We start from the raw sequence: 26,972 nt of genomic DNA on the forward strand, positions 1-26,972 counted from the left end.
TGTTTTCTGACCATGTTTTTTAATAAAGCTTTGCACATGGATCCGCACGTCTCACGTCTCGTCAGCCCCGTAACAATAACCTACCCATCAAATCGCTTCATATCTGTTTAAAAGGACAAGAGGACACAGGCAAGTTTGAATGCATTCAACTACAGCAAATGTTGCAATGCTCAGTGTGCAAATGCAAATTTCGTGTGGGATGTGAGCAGGTGGTGAGACCGAGCTGTGCATCTGAGGAAGAGGGAAAATAACAAATGCTTGCTAAGGTCAGGCACCAAAATAAGTGTTACTGCTCAGAACTGTGGTTTAGCCGCAGGGGACAAAAACACTTTGTATTCAAACCGGCACCCGGATCACGCTAACAACAACAAAACTACAACCTGAGCCAAACAACGCCGCCTGAAGATGTTTATAAAAGACAACATGATGAGGAGATGTATGCAGCGTTTCAGTGCATTTTACATCATGAGCTTAAAGCTCTATAGATTGCTGATTCAGGACCCAGATTTGACATTGGACCTCATTTGGATGTTTTCGATGATGGGTGCATGTCACACAGACTGTCCATGCTGGCATCTGCCAAATTTGGCTTCTAGCAATGAATTCGCACCATAATAAAAGGGAAGCTTTTCTTCTCACTTTAAAAATCTGATAAGCCTATGTTACTATTCTAACTGGGTCAATGACAAGCAAGAGTGATCATGAAAAAGAAAAGGAATACTTCACCCAACAATGAGATTTGGAGAAATACAGCTTTGCATCACTTGCTCACCAATGAATCCTCTGCAGTGAATGGGTGCCGTCAGAATGAGAGTCTAAACAGCAGATAAAAATATCACAATAATCCACAAGTAATCCATACAACTCCAGCACATCTTAAAAAGTGAAAAGTTGCGTATTTGTAAGAAACAAACACATCAAGATGTTTTTATCAGCTGCTTGGACTCTCATTCTGACGGCACCCATTCACTGCAGAGGATCCATTGGTGAGCAAGTGATGTAATGCTACATTTCTCCAAATCTGTTTTGACACAAACTCACATCTTGGATGGCCTGAGGGAGAGTAAACTTTCAACAAATGTTCATTTTTGGAAAAACTTTTACTTTAGTAACATTTAAAGAAAAATCATATAATTGATGTAGTAATGTAATAACGCAATATCCTGTTGTGTAATCAACAAAAAAAGGTTTATACACACAAAACAGTTTGTTTTTCAAATACAATGAATTATTAATTCATAACTATTATGTGGAGTCGCACCACATGACATTTTAACTAACGTTGCCTTGTCATGAAAAAGTTTGCATGGGTTATTGTCATGATTTATTTATTATTTATAGCCACTGGAATTGCACATAAAAAAAATACTTTGGTTCTTCTGACTAAACAAAAACTCCATCTATATTCATATATATTGAGTGTAATCAAAAGGCTCTTTTCATATGCTGGTGCAATGTCACACACTTACTGTGCTTTATGATCAATCATTGCTGTCACCTCCAAAAACTCGAGGCACTTGAGCGCATCTCCAGGTAGAACATATTCACCATTATTGTGTTCTCCATTTCCTCACCTCATTCGCCTCTACTCTACCATTTAATTGAATCTTTTAGAATGCATTCCCGATGAAAACCTCATTTCTTTTTCTCCCGTCGCCAAACATTGATTTCATCTCAGCAAATAAGCCCAATATCAACCATCATATCCACCCAAATTCATTTGAGCACTGTTATTATTGCCATCTATTTGTGCTGTGTCCCGGTGAAATGAAATCTAAAGCTATAAGCCATTAAATCATTTTCAATAGGCATCCCATTTCACCAATGTAAACAAAAGCTAAAATCGGTGAACTTCTAGAACAAAGCCCAAGGGCAGTAAAACAGAAAATCCCATTCAGAGATATAAAAGCCTGTTTTTTAGCATCAAGCCTGGGCTCAAAATGGACGTGAGCTGATGAAAGACAGCGAGTGCTTATGAATGGATGATGCTTGTATTGTCCACCAAAGAAGGTCACTGTGTATCTCAAGGGCATGTCAATGAATTTAATTGGACACACTCTTAAAGTAAGGGTTCCAAAAGGGGGTTTCACAGTGTACCATTTTTAAGAACTGTGAACAGTTCTTAAAATAAACATTTTAATAATCTAAAGACTCTGGAATGGAAAGTTCAATGGCTGTTAAAGGAACCAGAGGAACCTTTATTTTTAAAGGGATAGTTCACCCCAAAATGTAAATGTGCTGTTAATTTACTCACCCTCAGGGCCATCCAAGATGTAGATGCTTTTTATTTTGAGTAGGACAGTAAAGAAGATGTTTACCTGAAATCATGGCCCTTGGTGATTCATGTAATGCATGTCAATTCTACCGTCACTTTAAGAGTAAAAAAATAACTACATGCTATGCGACAAGATTCCAACGATAAGCAATTTGGGTGTCCACACCAAACGCGATGCAACAACATGACATGACAATCAATCAAATATCACAGCCAATCAAATCTCTCCGGAAGCGCACTGCACTCTCAACGAAATGGAAAGTTTATGAAATGAGTTATTACTAATACATAAATATCACAGCTTTTAACATGATTAAATGTACATACTGAGTGACTGAAACCATCTTTGTTATGGAATACACTTGTTGGTTTGCATTGAGTTCACAGTTTTAACATATATCTTTGCTTTAATTTATTTTCAAGATCTAAGGTAAACTATTGCTTTCAGTATAGCTATAAGGTCTCACAAAACGATATTTAAACTCATATTAGACACATTTAACTTTGAATAAAGCATATAATCACCTCAGATTGTCAGGTGTTCATTTCAATGAATTGATTTAGTTCACAAGTTTGTTTACATAATGATTTAATGTATACACAATTATATTATTAAAGCACCCAGATATGAAACATGGATGTTTTACATGTCTAAAGCATACAAAGTGAATAAACTATTCTTCATCAGCTCACCTTTTTACATAAAAAATGAGAAACCATAAAATTTTGCCCCTTCATTCAAGTTCAGTTTACTCAGTTCAGTGACTGTTGGAGGAAACGGAGCACTGAATCAGTTCATTCATCATAGGATCAGATGCACCTATATTTTGGCTCATTTCGAATTGGAGTGCTTGCCGGATGTCTAAAAGTGAGTTTTGATGGAGTAACTTGTAGATCTGTGCTGCTTGAGCCGAGACCTGTTTCAGAAGCTTCAGTCCGATTTGGTGAACATTTTCAAAAAAGAATGATTTGTCCGTGAACCGAACATCACTCCAGATCACAGGTAATAATGTTTTAAATAACGTTCAGTTTCTTGCACAGACCGATCGATTTGCTTCATAAGACCTCAGTAGACCTATATCAAGAGTCATAGGTATTAATATGTAGTTTGGCCTGTTTTTTGTTTTGTTTTTGACTCTCAAAGTGACGGTAGCAGCTGACCTGTATTTTATGAATCGACCAAGAATTACGGACCATCTACTGAAGACAAAAAAAGTCACCTACATCTTGGATGGCCTGAGGGCAAGTAAATTAACAGCAAATTGTCAGTTTTGGGTGAACTATTCCTTTAAAGGTTTTTCATGGAACTATAGATGTAAGGAACCTTCACTCTTAAAAATAAAGGTGCTTCACGATGATAGAAGAACCTTTTTGTTTAAATCGTTCCATAAAGAACCTTTAACATCTGAAGAACCTTTCTGTTTAACAAAAGGTTATTTGTGGTGAAAGAAGGTTCTTCAGATTATAAAAAGGTAAGAAGAGAACCTTTGACTGAATGGTTCTTTGTGGAACCAAAAATGGTTCTCCTATGGCATCGCTTGAAGAACCTTTTGAAGCAGCTTTATTTTTATGAGTGTTTATGGTTTAGAGTGTAGAATTGTAGAAATTAGAGGTTGAAAGTTGCAGTATCTCAGATTAGTTGTGTGGTTTGTTTAAGAGTAGTGCTTTCATGCTATACTAAACACCAGAAAATCCATTCTGCAAACCCCAAAGCCCCAAGTTCAGATCATCAAGTAATCATCCGCCTCAGGGTTGTAGTCGAGACTGCTCAACCTCTTCACCCGCTCATCTCACTGGAGTTTGAACTGAAGAATCCTTCCTCAGGCTATATGACCCTACCCCCCCCCCAATCGATAAAATAAACAGTCCCTTTTCCGGGACATACTGTAACGAATTTAATGCTACAGCACCTTTCAGATTCAGTGAGAGAACGTGAGGGATCCTTCTAATAAGACGAGCTTTCTGTGGCTGGGAGTCTGTGACTCCCCTGTTGAGAGACATTCAATTATTAGCAGCCAAAACTAATTACTTTTAACTGCGGCCATCCACCAAGATTACAACAGACAGGGGACAAAAATGCTGAGTGTTAGTTAATGGGTGCCGTTAATCTCGGGTGAGAAAAGAGAGTCGGATCTTCAAGGAAGGAGAGCATTTATCTGCCTTAAATTTTTGCTGTTGATATTTTATTATTTACTTGTCTTTCATTCTTTCTTCTTATATTTTATTAGAGGAGTTCACATGTATGTTGGACACTTGGTGGTTACGTCTTCTTTGGTATATGGTCCAACACATTTACTGAAAATAAATAAATAAATAAAACGCTTATTTCAAATATTCACTCGCCCTCAGGTCATCTAATATGTTGATGAGTTTGTTTGATCATCAGAACAGATTTTAAGTAATTTAGAATTATTTCAGTTGCTCACCAACGGATCCTCTGCAGTGAATGGGTGCCGTCAGAATGAAAGTCCAAACAGCTCCTAAAAACATCCCAATATTCCACAAGTAATTCACACCACTCGTCCATCAGTTAACATCTTGTGAAATGAAAAGATGTGTGTATGTGTAAGAAACAAATCTGCCATTAAGATGTTCTCAAGTTTTAAATAAAGCCCTTTATCCAAAATATTGCTTTCTCCAGAGAAAAAGTCGTCTCGTCTGAATTAGGGGAGAAATATGCATAGATCAAGCAATGGTGAAAACAGATCTAAAACAGCTCTAAACAAATATGCAGGTGGATTTTGATGTGAGAGGACAACAGGAGATCAACATTTCACTGGAGGAAGCATTATTATGGATAATGAACTTGTATTTTGGCCAAAAATGATGGTTTAAAGTTGCATCTTACAAATGCAGCTTTTCACTTCGCAAGACATTAACTGATGGACTGGAGTGGTGTGGATTACTTGTTATTGTCTTGTGATATTTTTATCAGCCGTTTGAACTCTCATTCTCACGGCACCCATTCACTGCAGAGCATCCATTGGTGAGCAAGTAATGCAATTAAGGCATTCTAATTATTATTGAAATTTGAAAAAAAATGTTTCTCAGTATTTTGTTTTCCAATGTACACTGAACAAAGAAAGAGTGTTTTACAGTAGCACTGTATATTCTTTTCCCATTAACGTGTCAGTTTATTTTTACAGCATTACATATCTGAACTGCAAGCTGTAAAGGTCAGAGTCAAGTTCTTTTAAGAAAAAGCATAACTTCGCAGTCTCTCTCAAACCTTCAATCACACGGTAAGTCACTCTGAAAAGCCACTCGTTCTCCTCTTTGAGACGCGATGCAAACTGATATTTTTCAGCAGTGGATGCCAAGGAGGAAGATTATATGTAATATCCTCCCTCAGTGCTTTTGGGTAGAACTGGTGCACTGAGACTTTGGTCACCGTTTGAAGAGCATTTCCTGTTGCTTCTGTTCAACTTGGAGATGATCAAATCAGATCTGTTGGTTTTCAGATGTTACTGTTTGTTTCTCAGCATTTTGGTGGGAATGGCTTGCCAAATCAGAGCTGTAATCTCTGGTTTTGTATGACAAGACATCAAAACTTTAGTTGGTTGAGGTTCTGACTCTGGGTTTTTGGATTCTGTGAATTTGTTGTCATCATTAACAAGTAATGAGTGTTTAGATGCTGGTTTCTGTCTGATTCCATCAAGCAGCGTCAGTATATGCTAACGCAACAGGATGTTCAAATTGATTTGATTCATATTGGTGTGGACCAATTTTTTTTATTATTATTATTTTCAATACCTATCTCATTCTCATATGTGCAACAGGAATCAAAGCAGATATACTGCTTAAACAGTAAAGTATACATTAGGAGTTTAAAGGAAAAGTTCAATCAAAGATGAAAATTTGTTGAAAATGAGTTTGTTTCTTCATCAGAACAGATTTGGAGAAATTTAGCATTTTCTTGTAAAACATTCCAATAATCGTTGTTTTGCTTACAACTTTGGGAAAAAATAAATAATTGACTGTACATTGAAAAAATAAATGGTGTAGAAATAGATAGGGCTAATGGAAATTTGAGGAATAAAGACTGAAACATTATTTTCTTTAAAAACGTGCTCCAATAATCCGCTTTTAACTTTGAAAAATATATTTAGTTGACTATACACTGAAGATCATTTGTTTAGTTTACAATTTAGCCTAAAAAATAGCCTAATTTTTAGCTGGCTTGTGTATAATGTATATGGTGAAAAATAAAATGTAATCAGACAAATATTACAAAATTAAGCAATTTATGACAATTATTAACTACATAATATGGGGGAAATTATGTTACATAAGACACTACATCTGCATGAAAATACTGGTGCAATTATTTTTTATTTTTCCTGTCAAAAAAATAACTATTTTCTTGTAAAAAAAAAAAAAAAAGTAATAACAATAAGTATAATAAACATATCAATGTATGCTACTATTACTATTATTACTACTCTATACTACTACTACTTTTCTATTTCAAGTACAAAAAAAAAAAAAAAATCTTTTTATAAAGTTCTCCGTGTTGGCAAGGCTGTGAAAACTGCTGTCAGGAGAGCTCTAGATAACATATACCCTGCCTGATTTATCACCAAACCACTTCCTGTAGTCATCTGGGAGATCTAAGCTGACTCACAATGTGGGCTTTCCAGGAAAATCAGCTCCAGACCAGTTTGCATAGCTCTACAGAAATATTAATATGAAATATATTTCAGCACCTATGACACATAAGCAATCCCAGACGTCAAAAAGCAGAGCTCAAATAAAGGAAGAGAGCACCGTTTTCTCCGTTCTGGTGGTAAAGTGGCATAATAAAAAGTGAATCCCGTATAATTTATGCAGACAGTTTGTATCTACAGTGTGTTTGCTATGAAACGCCTGTCTGACAAGCAAGATGAAAATGAAATACCACAGGAAAGATGAATCTAGCATTTCATACTGACAGTTTCTAATTGCCTAATTAGTCAACGGAATGAAATTAGGCTGTTAGTATCAAACAAATATACTTTTCACTCAGGGCATATTTTGCAGATACCGACAGAGTCAAATAACAAAGTCTTCAAAAACCAAATCTGCTGCTTAATAAAGCAATAAAGCCACACTGGGAGCAGGTTGTTCTTAATTTGATTGCAAACAAGTAGCATGACAACACAAGTCCCACTTTACATAATTCAATAGTGAAAACAAGTTACAAAAGCTGCTGCCAAAGCACTTCATATCATTTGTGACATAGAAAAACATATATAACTTGGTAAATAACAAATACAATTTTTTTTTTTTTTACCAAAATCTAATAAATAATATATCAAATTTTAAAAAATTGCATTGTGACAATTTCTCTGAAAATTAAGTGCAATTAAAAATTTTCTCCTGATTTACAACTGCATAAATGCACAAAAAATGTATTATGTATAATAATAAATTAATAATTTAATAGACAGATTTTTTACATTTTATTTAAATTTGTATTAGTTTTAGTAATTTTGTTTTTGTCATTATTGATTTTTGCAATGTCTAGTTAATGCTATTTCTAGTAAATTTAGAAATTATGGCGGAATAACTGAATAATAGATTTTAATACATTTTTATTTCAGATTCAGTTTCACTTATTTCAGTACTTCAAGTTAAATTAAATAGAAATAACAAAAAATAAATCAGTAAATACATACATGTGTATGCATTAAAAAATATAATTTATTTAGTGCTGTCAAAACGATTAATCGCATCCAAAATAAAAGTTTTTGTTTACATGATATATACGAGTTTACTGTTTATATTTATTACGTATTTATATATATATATATATATATGCATGTAAGTAAAAAAGTGTTATGTCTATATTTTAAAAATATTTATACGTATATAATATAAATTATATGAATATAAATATATACATGTAAATATTTTCAAAAATATATACTGTATGTGTGTGTATTTATTATATATACATAATAAATATAAACAATACACACACATATATTATGTAAACAAAAACTTTTATTTTGGACACTATTAATCGCGAATAATCATTTGACAGCACTAAATTTATAAAAACAAATTCAGTGTTACTTGCTGTTTCTTTGCAATTTCTGACTGAAAACTGTTTTTACACCAATTATTTTCCATGGCAACTAGCTGAAATAAAAAAAAAAAAGTTTACTTTGAATATTTCTTTTATTGTATTGTACTGTATAGTAACCAAAATGTTTTTAAGGTTTTGGTTTTAGATTTAGTTAACCATAATAACCCTGCCTGGATATGAGATTCATCAATAATCTACACAATAAGACACGATGCACAATCAGAACAGAACAAAAAGCCACAGTGTTTTGATCATATCAAATCAACTCTGTGCTTTCCCAATCAGAATGCAGGAGGTGATTCTGCTATCTCAGATCTGAGATGGCTGTTATAAGTGCTGGTCGACAGGCTCCTCCGGAGACTCAGGGTGAAAGTCACCTTTACATGCTGATCTTCATCCAGCCTCCCCTATAATCAAACCCTAACAAGAGGACTTCACAGGGAACTGAGCTGAAAGACAAGAGATCTAAAACACTTTCTAACAGGCTAGATGTGAAAACTGGAAAATATTACCGCGGCAGACGCAAATTTGACACAAGCGAGTCAGATGAAAAACATGTAAAAGAACATGATCACAGATTGATCAAATCACCAAATAATCAGGCCTAAGTTTTCTATTTGAATATATCATCAAATGTAATTTATTGCTGTCATCAAAGCTGAATTGTCAGCATCATTACTCCAGTCTTCAGTGTCACATGATTACATGTATGTTTATATTAATATAATTTATATTATATATAAATATATTTATTAATATATAAACATATTTTTCTTAAATATATACTTGTATGTGTGTGTATTTATATATACATAATAAATATACACAGTATATATTATGTACACAAAAACCTTTATTTTGGATGCAATTAATCGCGATTAATTGTTGCCCAGCACTAATAACAATACAAATGTTATTATGCATTCTAATATTTACCAACAAACGCACTCCAAATGGCTCGCTGACTTTACCAAATGACAAAAAAAAAAAAAAAAAAAACGCTGTCAAATGAAAAACGAGTGTGGATTTGTAACCATGAAGCAGGTGGACAAAAAGCAGCCTTTGCTTCTAAAGCGAATCCCTAAACACTTTTCAAAGCACGTGGCACCTCTGGAGACGTGTGTGTGTAAATCATCATTCCCTGAGGCTTCGTATGCTGTAGATTAACCGCTTCTGACTGTGATTTCAACCGGCTAACGTATTCTGAGCCACTCCTGATATACCTGCGGTTGGCAAAACATTAACCAGTCATTTCAAGTGTCCTTTTATGACTGTATCCCTTATTGTGCTTCCAAGTGTAAGTTTCAGACCAGGATGGCGTCGGTTTGCCCCCGGCAGAGATGAAAACATTTGTTCTGTAAGCCTGAGGGCACTTGTTCTCAACCGGGCAGAATAAAAAAACCAATGAAAGTACCTGGAGTGCTGGTCTACAAAACACACTGCTCGCCAGAGGCATGTAGACCTTCGACTGACAGAGGTTAATGAGTAAAGACTTGGGAAGAAGGCTGGAGTTTCTTTTCAGATGGTCTTTATCATAGACTGTAAAAAAAAGATGGACAACGTGTCTCCAATTCCTACCACTATAGAAAAGTGAAGCCAAAGCATCTCAGTATGGCCATTGCTATCTTGAATAAATGACGTCATTTGGAGCCAGAGTCTGCTCAGTAGAGATTCGTTTGGAGCCAGAGTCTGCGCAGTAGAGATTCATTTGGAGCCAGAGTCTGTGCAGTAGAGATTCGTTTGGAGCCAGAATCTGTGCCGTACAGATTCGTTTGGAGCCAGTGTCTGCGCTGTACAGATTTGTTTGGAGCCAAAGTCTGTGCAGTAGAGATTCGTTTGGAGCCAGAGTCTGCGCCGTAGAGATTTGTTTGGAGCCAGAGTCTGTGCAGTAGAGATTTGTTTGGAGCTAGTGTCTGTGCAGTGGAGATTCATTTGGAGCCAGAGTCTGCACCGTAGAGATTTGTTTGGAGCTAGTGCCTGCGCAGTAGAGATTTGTTTGGAGCCAGAGTCTGCGCAGTAGAGATTTGTTTGGAGCCAGAGTCTGCGCCGTAGAGATTTGTTTGAAGCTAGTGTCTGCGCAGTAGAGATTTGTTTGGAGCCAGAGTCTGCGCAGTAGAGATTCGTTTGGAGCCAGAGTCTGCACCATAGAGATTTGTTTGGAGCTAGTGCCTGCGCAGTAGAGATTTGTTTAGAGCTAGTGCCTGCGCAGTAGAGATTTGTTTGGAGCCAGAGTCTGCGCCATAGAGATTTGTTTGAAGCTAGTGTCTGCGCAGTACAGATTTGTTTGGAGCTAGTGTCTGCGCAGTAGAGACTCATTTGGAGCCAGAGTCTGCGCAGTAGAGATTCGTTTGGAGCCAGAGTTGCGCATAAGAGATTTGTTTGGAGCTAGTGTCTGCGCAGTAGAGATTCGTTTGGAGCCAGAGTCTGCGCAGTAGAGATTCGTTTGGAGCCAGAGTCTGCACCGTAGAGATTTGTTTGGAGCTAGTGCCTGCGCAGTAGAGATTTGTTTAGAGCTAGTGCCTGCGCAGTAGAGATTTGTTTGGAGCCAGAGTCTGCGCCATAGAGATTTGTTTGAAGCTAGTGTCTGCGCAGTACAGATTTGTTTGGAGCTAGTGTCTGCACAGTAGAGACTCATTTGGAGCCAGAGTCTGCGCAGTAGAGATTCGTTTGGAGCCAGAGCTGCGCATAAGAGATTTGTTTGGAGCTAGTGTCTGCACAGTAGAGATTTGTTTGGAGCTAGTGCCTGCACAGTAGAGATTTGTTTGGAGCTAGTGTCTGCGCAGTAGAGATTCGTTTGGAGCCAGAGTTTGCGCCGTAGAGGTTTGTTTGGAGCTAGTGTCTGCGCAGTACAGATTTGTTTGGAGCTAGTGTCTGCAAGGTAGAGATTCGTTTGGAGCCAGAGTCTGCGCAGTAGAGATTCGTTTGGAGCCAGAGTCTGCGCAGTAGAGATTCGTTTGGAGCCAGAGTCTGCGCAGTAGAGACTCATTTGGAGCCAGAGTCTGCACCGTAGAGATTAATTTGGAGCCAGAGTCTGCGCAGTAGAGATTCGTTTGGAGCCAGAGTCTGCGCAGTAGAGATTCGTTTGGAGCCAGAGTCTGCGCAGTAGAGACTCATTTGGAGCCAGAGTCTGCACCGTAGAGATTAATTTGGAGCCAGAGTCTGCACCGTAGATATTCGTTTGGAGCCAGAGTCTGCGCAGTAGAGATTCTTTAGGAGCCAGAGTCTGCGCCGTAGAGGTTTGTTTGGAGCTAGTGCCTGCACAGTAGAGATTTGTTTGGAGCTAGTGTCTGCGCAGTAGAGATTCGTTTGGAGCCAGAGTCTGCGCCGTAGAGGTTTGTTTGGAGCTAGTGCCTGCACAGTAGAGATTTGTTTGGAGCTAGTGTCTGCGCAGTAGAGATTCGTTTGGAGCCAGAGTTTGCGCCGTAGAGGTTTGTTTGGAGCTAGTGTCTGCGCAGTACAGATTTGTTTGGAGCTAGTGTCTGCAAGGTAGAGATTCGTTTGGAGCCAGAGTCTGCGCAGTAGAGATTCGTTTGGAGCCAGAGTCTGCGCAGTAGAGATTCGTTTGGAGCCAGAGTCTGCGCAGTAGAGACTCATTTGGAGCCAGAGTCTGCACCGTAGAGATTAATTTGGAGCCAGAGTCTGCACCGTAGATATTCGTTTGGAGCCAGAGTCTGCGCCGTAGAGATTCTTTTGGAGCCAGAGTCTGCGCAGTAGAGATTCTTTAGGAGCCAGAGTCTGCACAGTAGAGATTAATTTGGAGCCAGAGTCTGCACCGTAGATATTCGTTTGGAGCCAGAGTCTGCGCAGTAGAGATTTGTTTGGAGCCAGACTCTGCACCGTAGAGATTAATTTGGAGCCAGAGTCTGCACCGTAGATATTCGTTTGGAGCCAGAGTCTGCGCCGTAGAGATTCTTTTGGAGCCAGAGTCTGCGCAGTAGAGATTCTTTTGGAGCCAGAGTCTGCGCAGTAGAGATTCTTTTGGAGCCAGAGTCTGCGCAGTAGTGTCGTGAGGTGGAGCTGCGGAATCAAACTCCCGCAAACCCAATCAACCATAACGACACGCCCCGTTTTATAGCATCAAATAGAGTGGGGGAACTATGATGTCACTTTGTAGGCGAAAACCCGGAAGCGAGTTAGCATTTTAGCACTTCCGGTTCCATCATCCCAGAGTCAATGGGTTTTTTTGAATGGGATTTTGGTTAAATCCCTTAAATAAGGTCCGTGGTTTACACAGATACTTTCACGTTTTATTCTACGACATAAAACACACCAGTTACACCCCACTCGTCTAGCCACCAGGGGGCGATCAAAGAGCCTGTAGCTTCACTTTTCAGGACATGTGAGGCACACCCGGTCTTTTACACAGGGAGATGTTCTGTCAAAAATGAAAATTCTTCCTTTATTTGTCCTCATGCCATTCCTAACCTGTATAACTTTGTGTCTTCCATATAACACAGAAAGGAGAAATTCGGAAGATGTACTTTGTGCTTTCTTCCATGCGAATGCAATAATGGAGCATTTTAAGTAGGTATGTGCAATAAAAACATAGACTATGATAATATCAGAATTGTTGTTTAAACAATGTAGAAGCTGACATTATCCAGTTTGTAACTTACTTTGCAAAAAACAAGCCTTCAGAGTCCAGATTTGCGTGATGCATCAATGCGTGATGTGGTCTAGTTGAATGACCCCAAAATTCAATATACTTGAGCAAAAATGTATGAGTTTTTGTTGTCTTTTATTTCTATATGATATAGTTAAGCAATATTACATACAGTAAACAAGCACACTATTTTTTCTCAAATATCAGCACGATTGCAAATCTGATTTTACACAACAGTTCAATAAGCTAGAAGTTATTGTGAGTTTTATTTTAGGCACACTATTGTCCATATTTTGGCAATGAGAATAGTTTCAAATCAATGGCAGAACTGTTGTGCATCTCTGAGAAACACACCGTGGTGTGTAGTTTATAAATGAATCAGCATTTTGAACGAATCAATGATTCATTGATCCATTCATATAGATAGTCACTTGCTTTACATCTAATAAGGTTAGAAAAAAAATAAAGGAGAGAGAGTCTGAATGCCTGGTTCAGGAAAACATGAGAGAAAGGTTTGAACGGCTGATTTAAATAAATATCACTCCTTAATGAAAAAGTTCATTGTCACTGCCATGAACTGACCACCGCACAGAATATGAAGAATATGGAAAAACTCTTGGACTCTGTGCGTGACAGGCCTAAACCAGTCAGGATACCAGAACAAAAACACAAAAATATTGTCAAATCATTGCTAGTGACAAAATCCAAGAAACTAACTGAGATATCTTATCTTTTTTGGACAATAACACACACACCTACATTGTAAGAAGACAGAAAAAAAATAAAAGTATCTTAAAAGTGGTCCACATGACCCATGCACTATATTCCACATAGTAAAACAGAACAAAATTAAAATTTCAAACATTTATTTTAACCACTGATTTAACAATAGCATCATTCAGATGGCTGTGCAAAGCAGTAGGTGCTACACACACTCAAAAACAGACAGAACTCACAACATTTATCTATCTTTAGTTAGTCTGGTGTTTAGGAACAAAAGTATCTGTTATACTTCTTCATTACCTCTCCACAATTGACTGGGCCACGTTTCTGAACACACAAAGTAGCATTAATGTGTTCAAATGTATTCACCTGTATGTCAGAAATGTGTGGAAGTTCAGAACTGTGTTATTATCACTTAGTAATTTTTTTGTGTGTTTTATCATTATTTATTTATTTATTAGTAGTACTGTCAAACGATTAATCGCAATTAATTGTATCCAAAATAAAAGGTTTTGTTTACACAACATATGTGTGTCTTCTGTATATATTTATTTTGTATATATAAAGACACACACATACAGTATATATTTTGAAAATATTTACATGTTTATATTTATATTCATATAATTTATATTATATAAAAATATATTTAATATATATATTTTTTTCTTAAATATACAGATGCATGTGTTTGCATTTATATATACATAATAAATATACACAGTACACACACATATAATATATAAACAAAAACTTTTATTTTGGATGCGATTAATCGCGATTAATCGTTTGACGGCACTATTTATTAGTATTATTTTTAGGCCTATTTTTTATATATGTTTTAGTTTTAGCTATAGTATATCAAGGTAACCTACATGAAGAATGAGAAATGCTTTGTTGGCAAAAAAAATTATTTCAGTTCCGGTTTATTTTATTTCAACAGAAATTGTTATTTATGGTTTTAGTTTTAATCAGCTATAATAACCCTGGAATGCTCTTTTTAGATTTTAGAGGAAGTTTTCAGCGCTGAAAGTTACGGTATGATCAATCAACTCCACTGTGGAAGATGAATGAAAATCAGATGCCTCCTAAACAAGTCTGATCTGATTCAAATGTTCATTTTCAGGTTAGTAGTGCCTCACAAATCATGGATTTGTCAGCCAATCACATTTTCTGATATGTATGACAAGACTGCCATTTGGAAACCACTTGTATCTAAAACACAAACACACTAATCTGGTGCCTTGGACCTCCAGGCAATGGAAGTAGTAGTGATGAGTCATTTTTAATTTCCACTGGTTTTCCAGTGGATTTTTCGACATCCAGCTGGATTTCTGCCCACAGCTGGAATGCTTTGTGCCCACAATATCTGTTGGCTATGATACACTGGAAAGAATCCCACCTGCTACAGGCACATTAAAATGATGATGTCCCATTGTTTGCTCTGCAGAGTCACATTAAAACCAAGGCAAATGAGTCCAATTTAAAGTACCAAGAATAACCACCAAATGAAATATTCTCATGTTTTCCCAATCAGCAAATCTACAAACACATCACTGCACTTCACGCATCAAAGAGGTGCAGTCTTTTTGCAACATCCCACTACAAACAGTTGAGAATTAGCTTGACTGCGTTCAAAGAGGGACTGAAACTCTGAAGATAAAGGCTGGCCCTGTAGACCTCAGACCAAACCGCATATTTCATTTAAGGCGAATGAAAACAAGGCCGTGAGAAATGGAAGTGTTATATGTTCAATACATATGATTTTGTACCAAGGTTTCAACTATGGATTGTAAAAATTAGACATTTTTTTTAGGAGCCTAACAGAGTATGACAGACTGAACAGACCGTATTTGTCATTTCTTCGCTTCTTTAAATTTAAATCTGGGTCAATGACAAATAAAAGTTACAAGATGAACAAAAGCAAAAATCTTGCATTCTTTGTAATGGTGTGGTTGTGAGAAATTTCAGTAACACTTTACAGTAAAATTCCATTTGTTAACATTAGTTAACTGCATTAGGTAACAAACTAACGACAAAAATTCTTCTAAAAATGTATGAATCTTAGCTAATGTTGATTCCAACATTTACTAACACATTATTAAAATCTAAAGTTGTTTCTATTAATGTTATCAATGAACAGTTGTATTTTTATTAAGTAACATTAACAAATGTATTGCTCATTGTTAAAGTTAGTTAATGCATTAAATACAGCTGACAAATGGAACCTTGTTGTAAAGATTTGTTTTTTAATTTCAACAAGTTTCAATTTAAAAACTTAAATGTAATTTTATTTTACTAATTTAATTTAATTGTACTTACTATTGTACTATTTACCAATTTAAACTGAAATAACCTTGTAATGTCATAAAAAGGTCAAATTATCTGATATTTTAAGAAATGTATTGATATTTTAAGAAATGTATTTATTTATTTTTAAATTTTAATAAATTACAAAAACATTACGCCAAATTACTATTGTACTTACTAAAAGAAAATGTCTTTCTTGAATTTTCTTTAAAAAAATCTAACTTTTTTGTCGTTTTTTTTCTTTATAGTCCACTTGAAAATAATGGTGTAGGATTTTCTCAGAAAGTGCTATTAAATTTCACAAATAATTACAAAGAAACAACAAGCTGGCATCATATTAAGTGGAAAGAACTTAGTATAAATGTTTTCAATTCTACAAAAATTATCCTTCTTTTATACAGTGTAGCATAGTTGCACCCTCAAAAAATATCAAAATGACATTTAATTGAGAAATTACAAACATATCACATTTCATATAAGAGATGCATTCAAATCACAGTCATTCACATTGATGTATTGCATTTTTAAATACATTTTTAGACCACAAGACCAAGTACGGCATTTGGGACAAGGGCCGACTTTTCAGTTCCACTTGTACAGTGAATGCATGTTCCTGCTCAGTTCATAACCAAATCTTTGCTTGATACTGCTATGACAAAGCACATACTGGAACAGCTCACCGCAGAGTGTGATTAATTGCTCGCATCACTTCCTTTTCTTGTCATCGCTTGCCAACGTGGGTGCAAAGAGCAAACTGTTAAGGTGACTTTTGCACACACAACCACAATAAAAGCCCACTCAAGCAGCCTCAGGCCTTTGATGATCGATTGTAATCCAGGTTTACCAGATGGATCACTTACAGTAAAGTAACACCAACTTCAATGTGAAGCATCTCTCAGCCAGGACACTGAAATACGATACACTATGAGATCGAGAGAGGAAGAATGCACATGTGTCACTGATAAAGCCGAGCAAGCCTTTTGCTTTAATGCATTGTGACAAAATATCTTCAAAATAGGATATTTTGGAGAATGTTTTGTCTATAACATGAAAGTCAATGAGGTTCAAATATCTTTGAGCTGACGAGTCTTGAATAAGCTATCAACCAGTCTTGATGTCTTCTGTCTCCACACATGCGACAGTCTTGGGACGAAATACATTTCTATTTTCAGTAGTCATACTATTTTCAAACTATGAATTGTAATTGTAATCAGTTACATTAATTAAGTAATCAAAACGGTTACGCTATTACATAAAGCAAGGTAACTTGTAATCTGTAGCCTATTACATTTCCAAAGTAACCTTCCCAACACAACATACTCATACAGACTAGAGACTGACATTTTTTCGGGAATCCCGCGGTATGGGAAACAAAATCGCTACGAATCACGTGAATAGCGCGCTTGCTGCAGGACAGATGGACGGTGCGCTCACTTGCTCTTAAAATCTCCGTATAATTTTTGTTCATACAGATAAAAGTAGCCTAATACATCTTTCGAATCTGTAAAGACTCTACGTTTATTTGTGTGCACTCAGAATAACAACGAAACGTTGCACTTTAAAGCAAACAGGATGCGCTTTAGGTCTCTATGAACTTGAGCGAGAAACTTCGAAACTCTGTCTTTGAAAAATATATCTATAGAGAGTAAAATGTCTACTTTCAAAAAAATTCCAAATAGAAAACGTGTGTGTTAGCACGCATGATTTACATGAAATGTAATGTGCAACACTGTGCATGAGCTGGCTTTCAGGGCAATATAATAACAAAAAACTACGTTTTGGGTTTTTATTCAACTAAGGTGGGCACGCTGTGGTCTGTACTATATTTTTACTGTAACCGACATATTTCGGCCAAAAACAAAACAAAACACGGGAGGTGGAGTCATTCTCCTGGGAGTGGAACGGGACGGGATTTTCCCCCAGTTTTTTCGTGGGATTGGCACGGGACGAGTTTTTTTTTTGTGGGAGTGGGACGGGAGAGGTTTGAAAATCCACATTGAATACTGAACTTTTCAAATAAACAAGCATGTTTAATAGAATATTTATGAAAGCCGTTTCTGCCACAGAATTTGAAAAAAAAAGTAATTGCGACTTTTTAATTTCAATTATGAATTTTTTCGTCATTTCGAGGGACAAAACACAAATTGTGAGATATAAACTCGCAACTGCAAGAAAAAAGGCAGAACTGAAAAATAAAAATAAAAAAATGGAATTTTGAGAAATAAACTAAGATTTATGGGGGAAAAATTCAGAATGAGTTTATATCTCGCAATCCTGAATTTTTAGTAGTAACAAAGTGCGAGTTATGGTATATAAACTCAAAATTGATTGTCCAAGTATACATGTAGAAATTAAATGATTATTTATTCTGTGGCAGAAACAGGCTTCCGTAGTTTTAAAAAATGTGTTTATAAAACGGATATTTCCGGTCCTTGATTCTCATTGGTTGAGCTGCGTTCGAAGCTGTTGTAAATTACTCTACAAACATACACCTTTGTTTCCATCTGTGTGTTGCTCAGAAAACACTTTGTTCCAACCGCAACCGTTTAAAATTTGGTATAAACAATCATGATACTTCACTGTCAAAAAGTAAAGTTTGTTGCAAGTTTTTCAAATGTAGATTAATAAAACAAAACATGATGACAGCAGCAAGACGTCTTACATCTCATACTGTACATGGTGTCCATTCTAAGCGGAAGATGAATTTCTAACATTTATAGCACACAAAATGCAGGTAACTCACTATACACTTTCATCACACTTGTAACCAAGATTTAAACAAAGAAAAATGTATTAGTAGTTTCTGCGTCATTGATTAACAAAGGCAAACAGGCATCGCCACAGGTGAAGTAATTCTTGCTCAGTTTCTCTATTAACAAAAGAAAACGGTAATATAAAGGAAATTACAGCAAAACCATACTGTGAATCTGCGCAGGAATGCAGTTTGAATCCATTAATGTCATTAACCATAATAAAAATAGGCGTGTAACTTATAATATATTCACTGCCGTTAAATAGTCATTCATTAATATAATGTTACTGTAGATTTTCCTGTTAAGCTTTACAAAGTGCTGCATGCAAGACGTGTTTTCATAGTAACAAAAGACCTTCAGGGTACCTTTTCAGTGAATGTAAAGTAACACTTCAATTATACATAAACGTAATTAACTCTGATTTTATGACCTTAACAGCCGTCATGCTTTAGTACGGCCAGATTATGGTGGGAAATGGCTGCTTTCCATTCACAGACACACACAGCCGTATCATATGACCTTTCCCAAAAGCCCTTTCTGCCTCTGTAACCAAGCTGCCAATCTCAACCCACTCCTTCTCAGTTCACTTGTGTGTATTTCTCACACCCTTTCATTCTGCATTCACAGGGGTCCCGGTTAGAGGTTGAACACCGATGCCAGTGGGATCAGCTCCCTTGGATTTCTAAACATAGCAACCTAAAGCAAAAAAAAACTCATTTTAAAAAGGCTTCCTTTGTATTAACAAACACTGTACTTTGGCCATTTCCACTACCATTAAAGCTACAGTATGTTTTATATTAAAACACTTTAATATACAGACTAAGACACCTTCATTTCCTTAAATAGCATTAACACTGTGGTGCTATCAAAACATTGCTGTGTTTGTTTGAAATTCCTGAGCGGCCTGACTCAGCACCACTGAATCAACCAATGGCAAGGTTGTTGTTTTTTTCGACCAATGGCAGATGGGAGTGTGTTCTGGTATCTTTAGTTAGGCAAAAATTACAACTATTAATTTAAAATAGGAGTGAATTTAAGTTTATTTTAGTTTCAGGGGTTTGCCCATGTGTCACAGGGCTTCTAAAAATGCAGTTTATTGTGAAATACCGGTTTCTTCATTTTTGTCGTCCTCTGATTGAAATATTTAAAACGTGTTTTCTCAGAAATATTGTTTTAATTGGTCATCAAATGTCCTTTGTAATATCCCTTTAAGTTAAACACAGTTTCTTTAATGGCATCATCACCCAGGAAGTGACATCATTTTTGGCGGGAAAACAGCAGCACATAATTTTTTTTGGTTTTGCAGTTTTTTGGTTGCCCTGTATCCAGACAATTTTGGTCTCACCTAGATTCTGCCAATATTATATTATTTATTGATTGATTGACAGTTTTGTTTTGTTTGTTTTTTTTCATTTTAAATAGTTATCCACTTTGTATTACTGAATTAAATCTCTTTACCTTTTGAAGAATTAAAAACCCCTGAGATTCCTTAAATATTTTAGAGAAATAAAATTAATACATTTAGATGCTTTCCTAATGTACCAATGTCTTGATTATTGTATGAATTCAATTATAGTATCTGTGTCACTGTAAAGTCGTTTGCAATTATTTTAAGATGACGTTTTTTGTACAATTTTTCGATTCTTTTGGCTTTTATCTCATCTTCATACCATATTTTTTTTTTCTAACTATTCTCAATTTGTTGTGTGTGTATGTGTGTGTGTGAGTGTTAATTATGTAGAACTGATCTACTGTTGGTTGTTATTTGTACATAATCCCTTTGAAATGTTGTTTTTGTAATTGCTTTTTGAGCATTAATACATAAAAAATAGAAATGTGAAAATATAATTTAGCTTAATTTAAAAAAAATATATAATGTTAGATGCAACAACAGAAATGTGTGTTATAAAAGATGCTTAAAAATATATTGTAATTAACTTCCTGACCTCATGCAAGCTAACTCAAAATCCCACACTGAGCAATGGCTAACTTTAGCGTTTTATTTCCTTTCAGTTAATTTCCTAGCCATCATGTAACTAGGTTATAATTAATGACGTTTAAGTGCTTGAGCTTGACCAGAAGCAAGTCTAATATATGCTTTGATAGCAATACCTCTACAAATTACAACCCAAGCACATTAATTTTTAAAAACTTACACAGTTCAAAAGGTACTGCATAACAGGAATGACCCGCCTGCTACTTCGACACATTCCTTCACACTTGGTTGCTTAAAAAGACCCTTGTTCACAGCAACCTATCACAGCTGGTGCATGGCTACATCTTGACCCAGTCCTACGGAGCCTGTAATTGGGAATAAGGTGACCATTGTGAGTCCTCGGGCGAAAATAAATCAGCCTATTTGTGCAAACACACACAGCCAACATCTATGATTAAACTGTCAGTAACGTCACTCGGCGAGCCCCACAGACTTTTTAATTTCACCGTAGATGGCTTGGTGCGGTGCCACGTTATTTTCCCGACATCTTCTTTGTGCTAATGCAGGATTTGCACGGCCTTTTCACACTTGAGTGATTCCAGTGCTCTTCTCCTTCGTGAGAGGAGTGATTTGGCGGCCTACTCAAAGACTGGAACGGCCAGACAGAGGCTGGAGTTCCAGGGTTACGATTGAGGTCAGTTTGGGGCAGCAAGGGAGATATGCCAAACCACACAGAGCTTTTAGCAGCTGTTAATGAGAAAGGAGATCCTCTTCTAGAGTGTCCGACACAAAAAAGTTGTTGTCAGATGGGCTCTAGGGGTCGGATACTGTGTTAGCACACAAGTGCTTTTAATATAAGCTTTAAGGTGCTGTCAACTTACTAAAATTTCACTGAAAAAGCCTACTGTATATTGTCAATAGTGTAGCCATGTCTAAAGCACAACTCACACAGAAGTCAAACCAAGAAGTTGTCTGTTGGTCAACACACCAAATGAATGTGAACAACTGCAAATTTAGCTAAATTTGCTTGGGGAAATGTTTCACTCTCAAGCAAAATTACCATCACATGGATTCCTATTAAAATGACTGAAATTTGGCTGCAGCAAATACAGTGAACAATGGTAAATGTACCATACGTTTAGGCCTATTCTTTAATATATAGACCTGTAGCTGATGTCATTTTTAAATGTAAAATTTTGGTAAATTTGGAAGCTTTGGTGAAAACTTGAAGACTTTCAAACCAAGCAGCTTTTGATTGGTCAACATGGCAAATTAACAAGACCAACTGAACCCGATGCGAAATCTGTGTGGGAAAATCTTTCAAAAACATGCAAAATGTACAGGATATCTAATCTAAATTACTAAGACTTGGCTGTGCAAATTTGGCAAACAATGGTAAAAGTGACTTCATCGTTATTCTTAATATACAGACATTCTTTCTCTGGCCAATAACTAATGGATAATAAAAAGAGAAATAAAATGTAATTTTATTGGCAACTGGCAACCACCCAACAATTACCCAGAACACCCTAGAAACTGCATAGCAACACACTAAAAAGCAGAACTCTAGCATTGTAGCTGCAACAACATTATAATTGTCAATTTACATACTACATTCTCAGAACACATGTTAAAAAAGGTGCTAACATGCCTTTAGTGTTAAATAAGGCACATGTACAGCTTTTGTACTTTTGTAAATACACTCACCTAAAGGATTATTAGGAACACCATACTAATACTGTGTTTGACCCCCTTTCGCCTTCAGAACTGCCTTAATTCTACGTGGCATTGATTCAACAAGGTGCTGAAAGCATTCTTTAGAAATGTTGGCCCATATTGATAGGATAGCATCTTGCAGTTGATGGAGATTTGTGGGATGCACATCCAGGGCACGAAGCTCCCGTTCCACCACATCCCAAAGATGCTCTATTGGGTTGAGATCTGGTGACTGTGGGGGCCATTTTAGTACAGTGAACTCATTGTCATGTTCAAGAAACCAATTTGAAATGATTCGAGCTTTGTGACATGGTACATTATCCTGCTGGAAGTAGCCATCAGAGGATGGGTACATGGTGGTCATAAAGGGATGGACATGGTCAGAAACAATGCTCAGGTAGGCCGTGGCATTTAAACGATGCCCAATTGGCACTAAGGGGCCTAAAGTGTGCCAAGAAAACATCCCCCACACCATTACACCACCACCACCAGCCTGCACAGTGGTAACAAGGCATGATGGATCCATGTTCTCATTCTGTTTACGCCAAATTCTGACTCTACCATCTGAATGTCTCAACAGAAATCGAGACTCATCAGACCAGGCAACATTTTTGGTGAGCTTGTGCAAATTGTAGCCTCTTTTTCCTATTTGTAGTGGAGATGAGTGGTACCCGGTGGGGTCTTCTGCTGTTGTAGCCCATCCGCCTCAAGGTTGTGCGTGTTGTGGCTTCACAAATGCTTTGCTGCATACCTCGGTTGTAACGAGTGGTTATTTCAGTCAAAGTTGCTCTTCTATCAGCTTGAATCACTCCTCTGACCTCTAGCATCAACAAGGCATTTTCACCCACAGGACTGCCGCATACTGGATGTTTTTCCCTTTTCACACCATTCTTTGTAAACCCTAGAAATGGTTGTGCGTGAAAATCCCAGTAACTGAGCAGATTGTGAAATACTCAGACCGGCCCGTCTGGCACCAACAACCATGCCACGCTCAAAATTGCTTAAATCACCTTTCTTTCCCATTCTGACATTCAGTTTGGAGTTCAGGAGATTGTCTTGACCAGGACCACACCCCTAAATGCATTGAAGCAACTGCCATGTGATTGGTTGATTAGATAATTGCATTAATGAGAAATTGAACAGGTGTTCCTAATAATCCTTTAGGTGAGTGTAGAGTGACACTATTCACTTAAACTATGCTCTATGTAATCTAGTTTATGACATTTACACAGCTATTTTGTCATCTAGCATCAGATTTAAAGCTGCAGGAAGTATCAAACCAATCCATTCTTTGCTTTCTTAGTTAAATAAGTGCATCATTCTGTATTTCAAGCGCAATTATTTTTGTTGGAATTTCCAGTGTGAGCCCACCACAATCATATAATTTATACTAAAACACTGCATAACAGTACATTAGTATACTGAATGATGATGAATAAATTTCAACTTGAAATTTCCAATTTCAACTTGAAATATTCCCAAAATTCCCCAGCTTAACTTCCCATGTAAAGTTTCTGGAAATTTACCAGAATATTTCAGCCCCTTTGCAACCCTACGAACAATTTTCTTCAGAAAATGAAAAAGTCTCTTTTTGTGAAATGCTGATAGTAACACAGAAATTACACACTTCACATAAATAAAGGAACACCACCTGTGTGTATGTCTGTCTGTGTGTGTGTGTGTGTGGGGGGGGGTTGATTGATGATGCACATTTCATTAAACAAATCATGTTTTTTAATACAAGTCAAAAGTTTTCCGGGGTTTTTTTCTTTCAATTGTTTGCCCACTTTGTTACAAAAATAAATTCAAGTTCTTGCCACACAGCTACCAATATAATATCACAATGAGTTCTTTTCATGACTGTGTGTGTGTGTGTGTTTGAATCTGTTTTGTAGAGGTTAAGGAGATTCTCACAAGCACATGGCTTCTGCAAACACACTTCTGCTTAATCATAAAGCCAAGAATCATCATATAGCAGACTAAGCTCTAATACTGCTCATCTGAACATGTCTGCTTATGTTGTCCATATTTGCATAATTTTAGCACCTTCTAATGAAACCAATATTATGTCAACTTGATTTAATTCCAAATACAATATTTCAGCTTTCTGCGCAAAATGACAATGCATTCAACAAGCTGATAATACTAATGTTACACTCCTAAAATGCCAATTTTCATCTGCCAACTATTAAAATGTGCTGGACGCTGATGTTGAAACTCAGTATCAGCACTGGTGCCCTAGTTAATTAAAGTTAATAGTGAAATTGATAATTCAGCAGTTCCTATTCAACTTGCTTTCATTCTGAACCTCAGCTTCATTTCTCCTCATCGCTCAAAAATTACACCAGAAAAAAAAAAAAACTCCTTACACATCCTAAATTATTATTTTCATATAATCTAAAATACAAGCACAGCTTACCTTTTCCATAGTTGAAGTGAAGTTTAATGGATTTGCCCTGGTTGATGTGCAGGTACGTAAACCACACGGCAAAAGTTAGCAGCACCAGCAGCAGCAGAAGTTTGAACTGCTTTCGTATTTTCTTCACAGGGAATCGCAGCATTTTCGCAGCTGCAGCATCATCAGCAGCAGCAGCAGCAAAAAAGAGAGTGTCAGCCGCTCCTCAGTCTGGCGCTTCAGAGAACCAGTCCTGATGTCACAATGTCATATTTGCAGCAGCATCAGGTTTGGTTTTCCACAACTAAACTCCTGGTATCACAATCTCATCTTCGCAACAGCAGCAGAATGAAAGTGTCAGCTGCTTCTCAGTTCGCCACGCTTAAATTTGTAGCGTCACAATGTCATATTTCTCCAGATGGCAGCAGAATCAGTCTTGTTTTGATATAAGTTAGGACTCCTTATGTCACAAAGTCATATTTACAATATGTCAGCTGCTTCTCGGTTTGGCACGGTTCACAAAAAGATGTCGCAATGTCACATTACAGCAGCAGAAAAAAATCAGATGCTTCTTTCTTTAAAGACAATGTCATTTCCTCAATGGGTTTCTTACAATTCCAACTCTATAGAAAGATCATGATTTACAAGCCAAGTTTGTGACTTCAAATGAACTTCATTTAAGTCCCATTTAGCACAAACAAGTTTTAAAAACAGGCAGAGATAGATAATAGTCCCGTAAACGGTTTGATTGTAGGCAACAGGCAAAGAAAAGAGCAGCGGGCTGTTAATCTTTTGAAAGCCGCTCTGACAGCAGTCCAGCCACTCCAGAGAGGATCATCCTCTGGATTTAAAGCTTTCTAACTTTTTGACATTGCGGTTTCGCACTTAATTAACAATAAACAACGCAATCTAACTGTAGAACCTCAATTGTGAAGCTGCTCCTTTTTGGGATGAGTGCTTTTTTAGATTTGTTGATATTTTAAAAAGCCATGTTAGCAATAAAACCACTCAAAATTAACAAATGCAATATTTAGCATGAAACCACATCATACAATAACATGTCCATATTATGCATTGTAAATCTGTTTTCATTAATTCAACTTACATTTCTACTCGTTTTCTTTGAGTAGCTAATTCGCTTTGAAGTGCATGGTCAAAAAATGTGCAATGAACTTAATCACTGCAGGTTATGAATGACTTTGGCACCACTTTGAATTTAATTCAAAATTGAAGGCAGCTAGCGAGTTGATTTTTTACAGCATATCTAGAATCAAACAGTAGTAAAGTACAAGAAAAAAAAAATCTAAATAAGACACTTTAGATTTAATTAAATATGCATTCGAGTGGTTGCATTGATTCAGTATGCAACAGTAAATTTGGACATCACGCGACTGGTACCTTATCGCATTGCAATGGAGAGAGAGAAAAAAAAGCAATGCAATCAAATAAATGCCGATCTTATTAAAACACTAATATGCAACGTGAATAAGCGCGAGTGAAGAATCACATTGCTCTTGCGGTTCATAGGTGATGCGATCATGCACCTGCTATCCATCCAAGTCCACGCGCAACTTACTCGCTCTTTCTAAAATTCCAAATCAAGCGCGTGAACCTAAACGCCGCGTCCAGCGTAAACAGAAAACCGGCCAGCATAAAAACAATAGCAATGCTCTATTGGCGTCCGTGAGCTCCGATACCGTTAGCTGCATCTGACATTTTGATTCCACTAGTGCTCTCTGCGAAACAAACGCTTTGTGATGTGATGCGATGCGCCAGTCTCTGCGCGCGGATCCAGTGTCACGCCTTTAGTCAGATCAACTATTTAGCAACGAGTCTCATAAATCCCACAAGCTCCGCTTCCAGTCCTACGATGCGATCGACTCTCGATCCCCGCGTTTAACTGAGCATCCATGACTCGTTACGAATCTTACTATGGTACCGGCTGAGCTCGTGAATTATTAAATAGGTCATGTTGAGCATCCGTGCGCTCCTTTCATTAATATTCATGAGGCAGGAATTATCAATAGAAAACCGGTCAGGCTTACTGGCCGAACGTCCCCGTTACGTAATTAATATTCATAAGCTCCTCTGTTACCGTAGTATGAACCGGAGAGTCGCTGCTGGGCAACCGAACTTGGGTGGAGCCGTTATGGGCAGGAACGGTGTCCAACCACCGGCGGAGCTCCAGCGC

The 26,972-nt window shown here is 36.9% G+C and overlaps 1 protein-coding gene across 1 annotated transcript in view; it reads right to left on the reverse strand.

Annotated features, from left to right (window-relative positions):
- LOC306868488 (N-acetyl-beta-glucosaminyl-glycoprotein 4-beta-N-acetylgalactosaminyltransferase 1-like) overlaps window positions 1-26,683 on the reverse strand; it is a 168,171-nt gene extending 141,488 nt beyond the window's left edge. The window contains exon 1 of the mRNA XM_079414679.1: window positions 24,806-26,683. Coding sequence (XP_079270805.1) covers window positions 24,806-24,947 — 142 coding nt within the window. The 5' untranslated portion in view covers window positions 24,948-26,683. The remainder of the gene's footprint in view (window positions 1-24,805) is intronic.
- Between the last annotated feature and the right edge of the window lie 289 nt (window positions 26,684-26,972).

This window comes from Barbus barbus, assembly GCF_936440315.1.
Source record: "Barbus barbus genome assembly, chromosome: 50".
Lineage (NCBI taxonomy): Eukaryota > Metazoa > Chordata > Actinopteri > Cypriniformes > Cyprinidae > Barbus > Barbus barbus.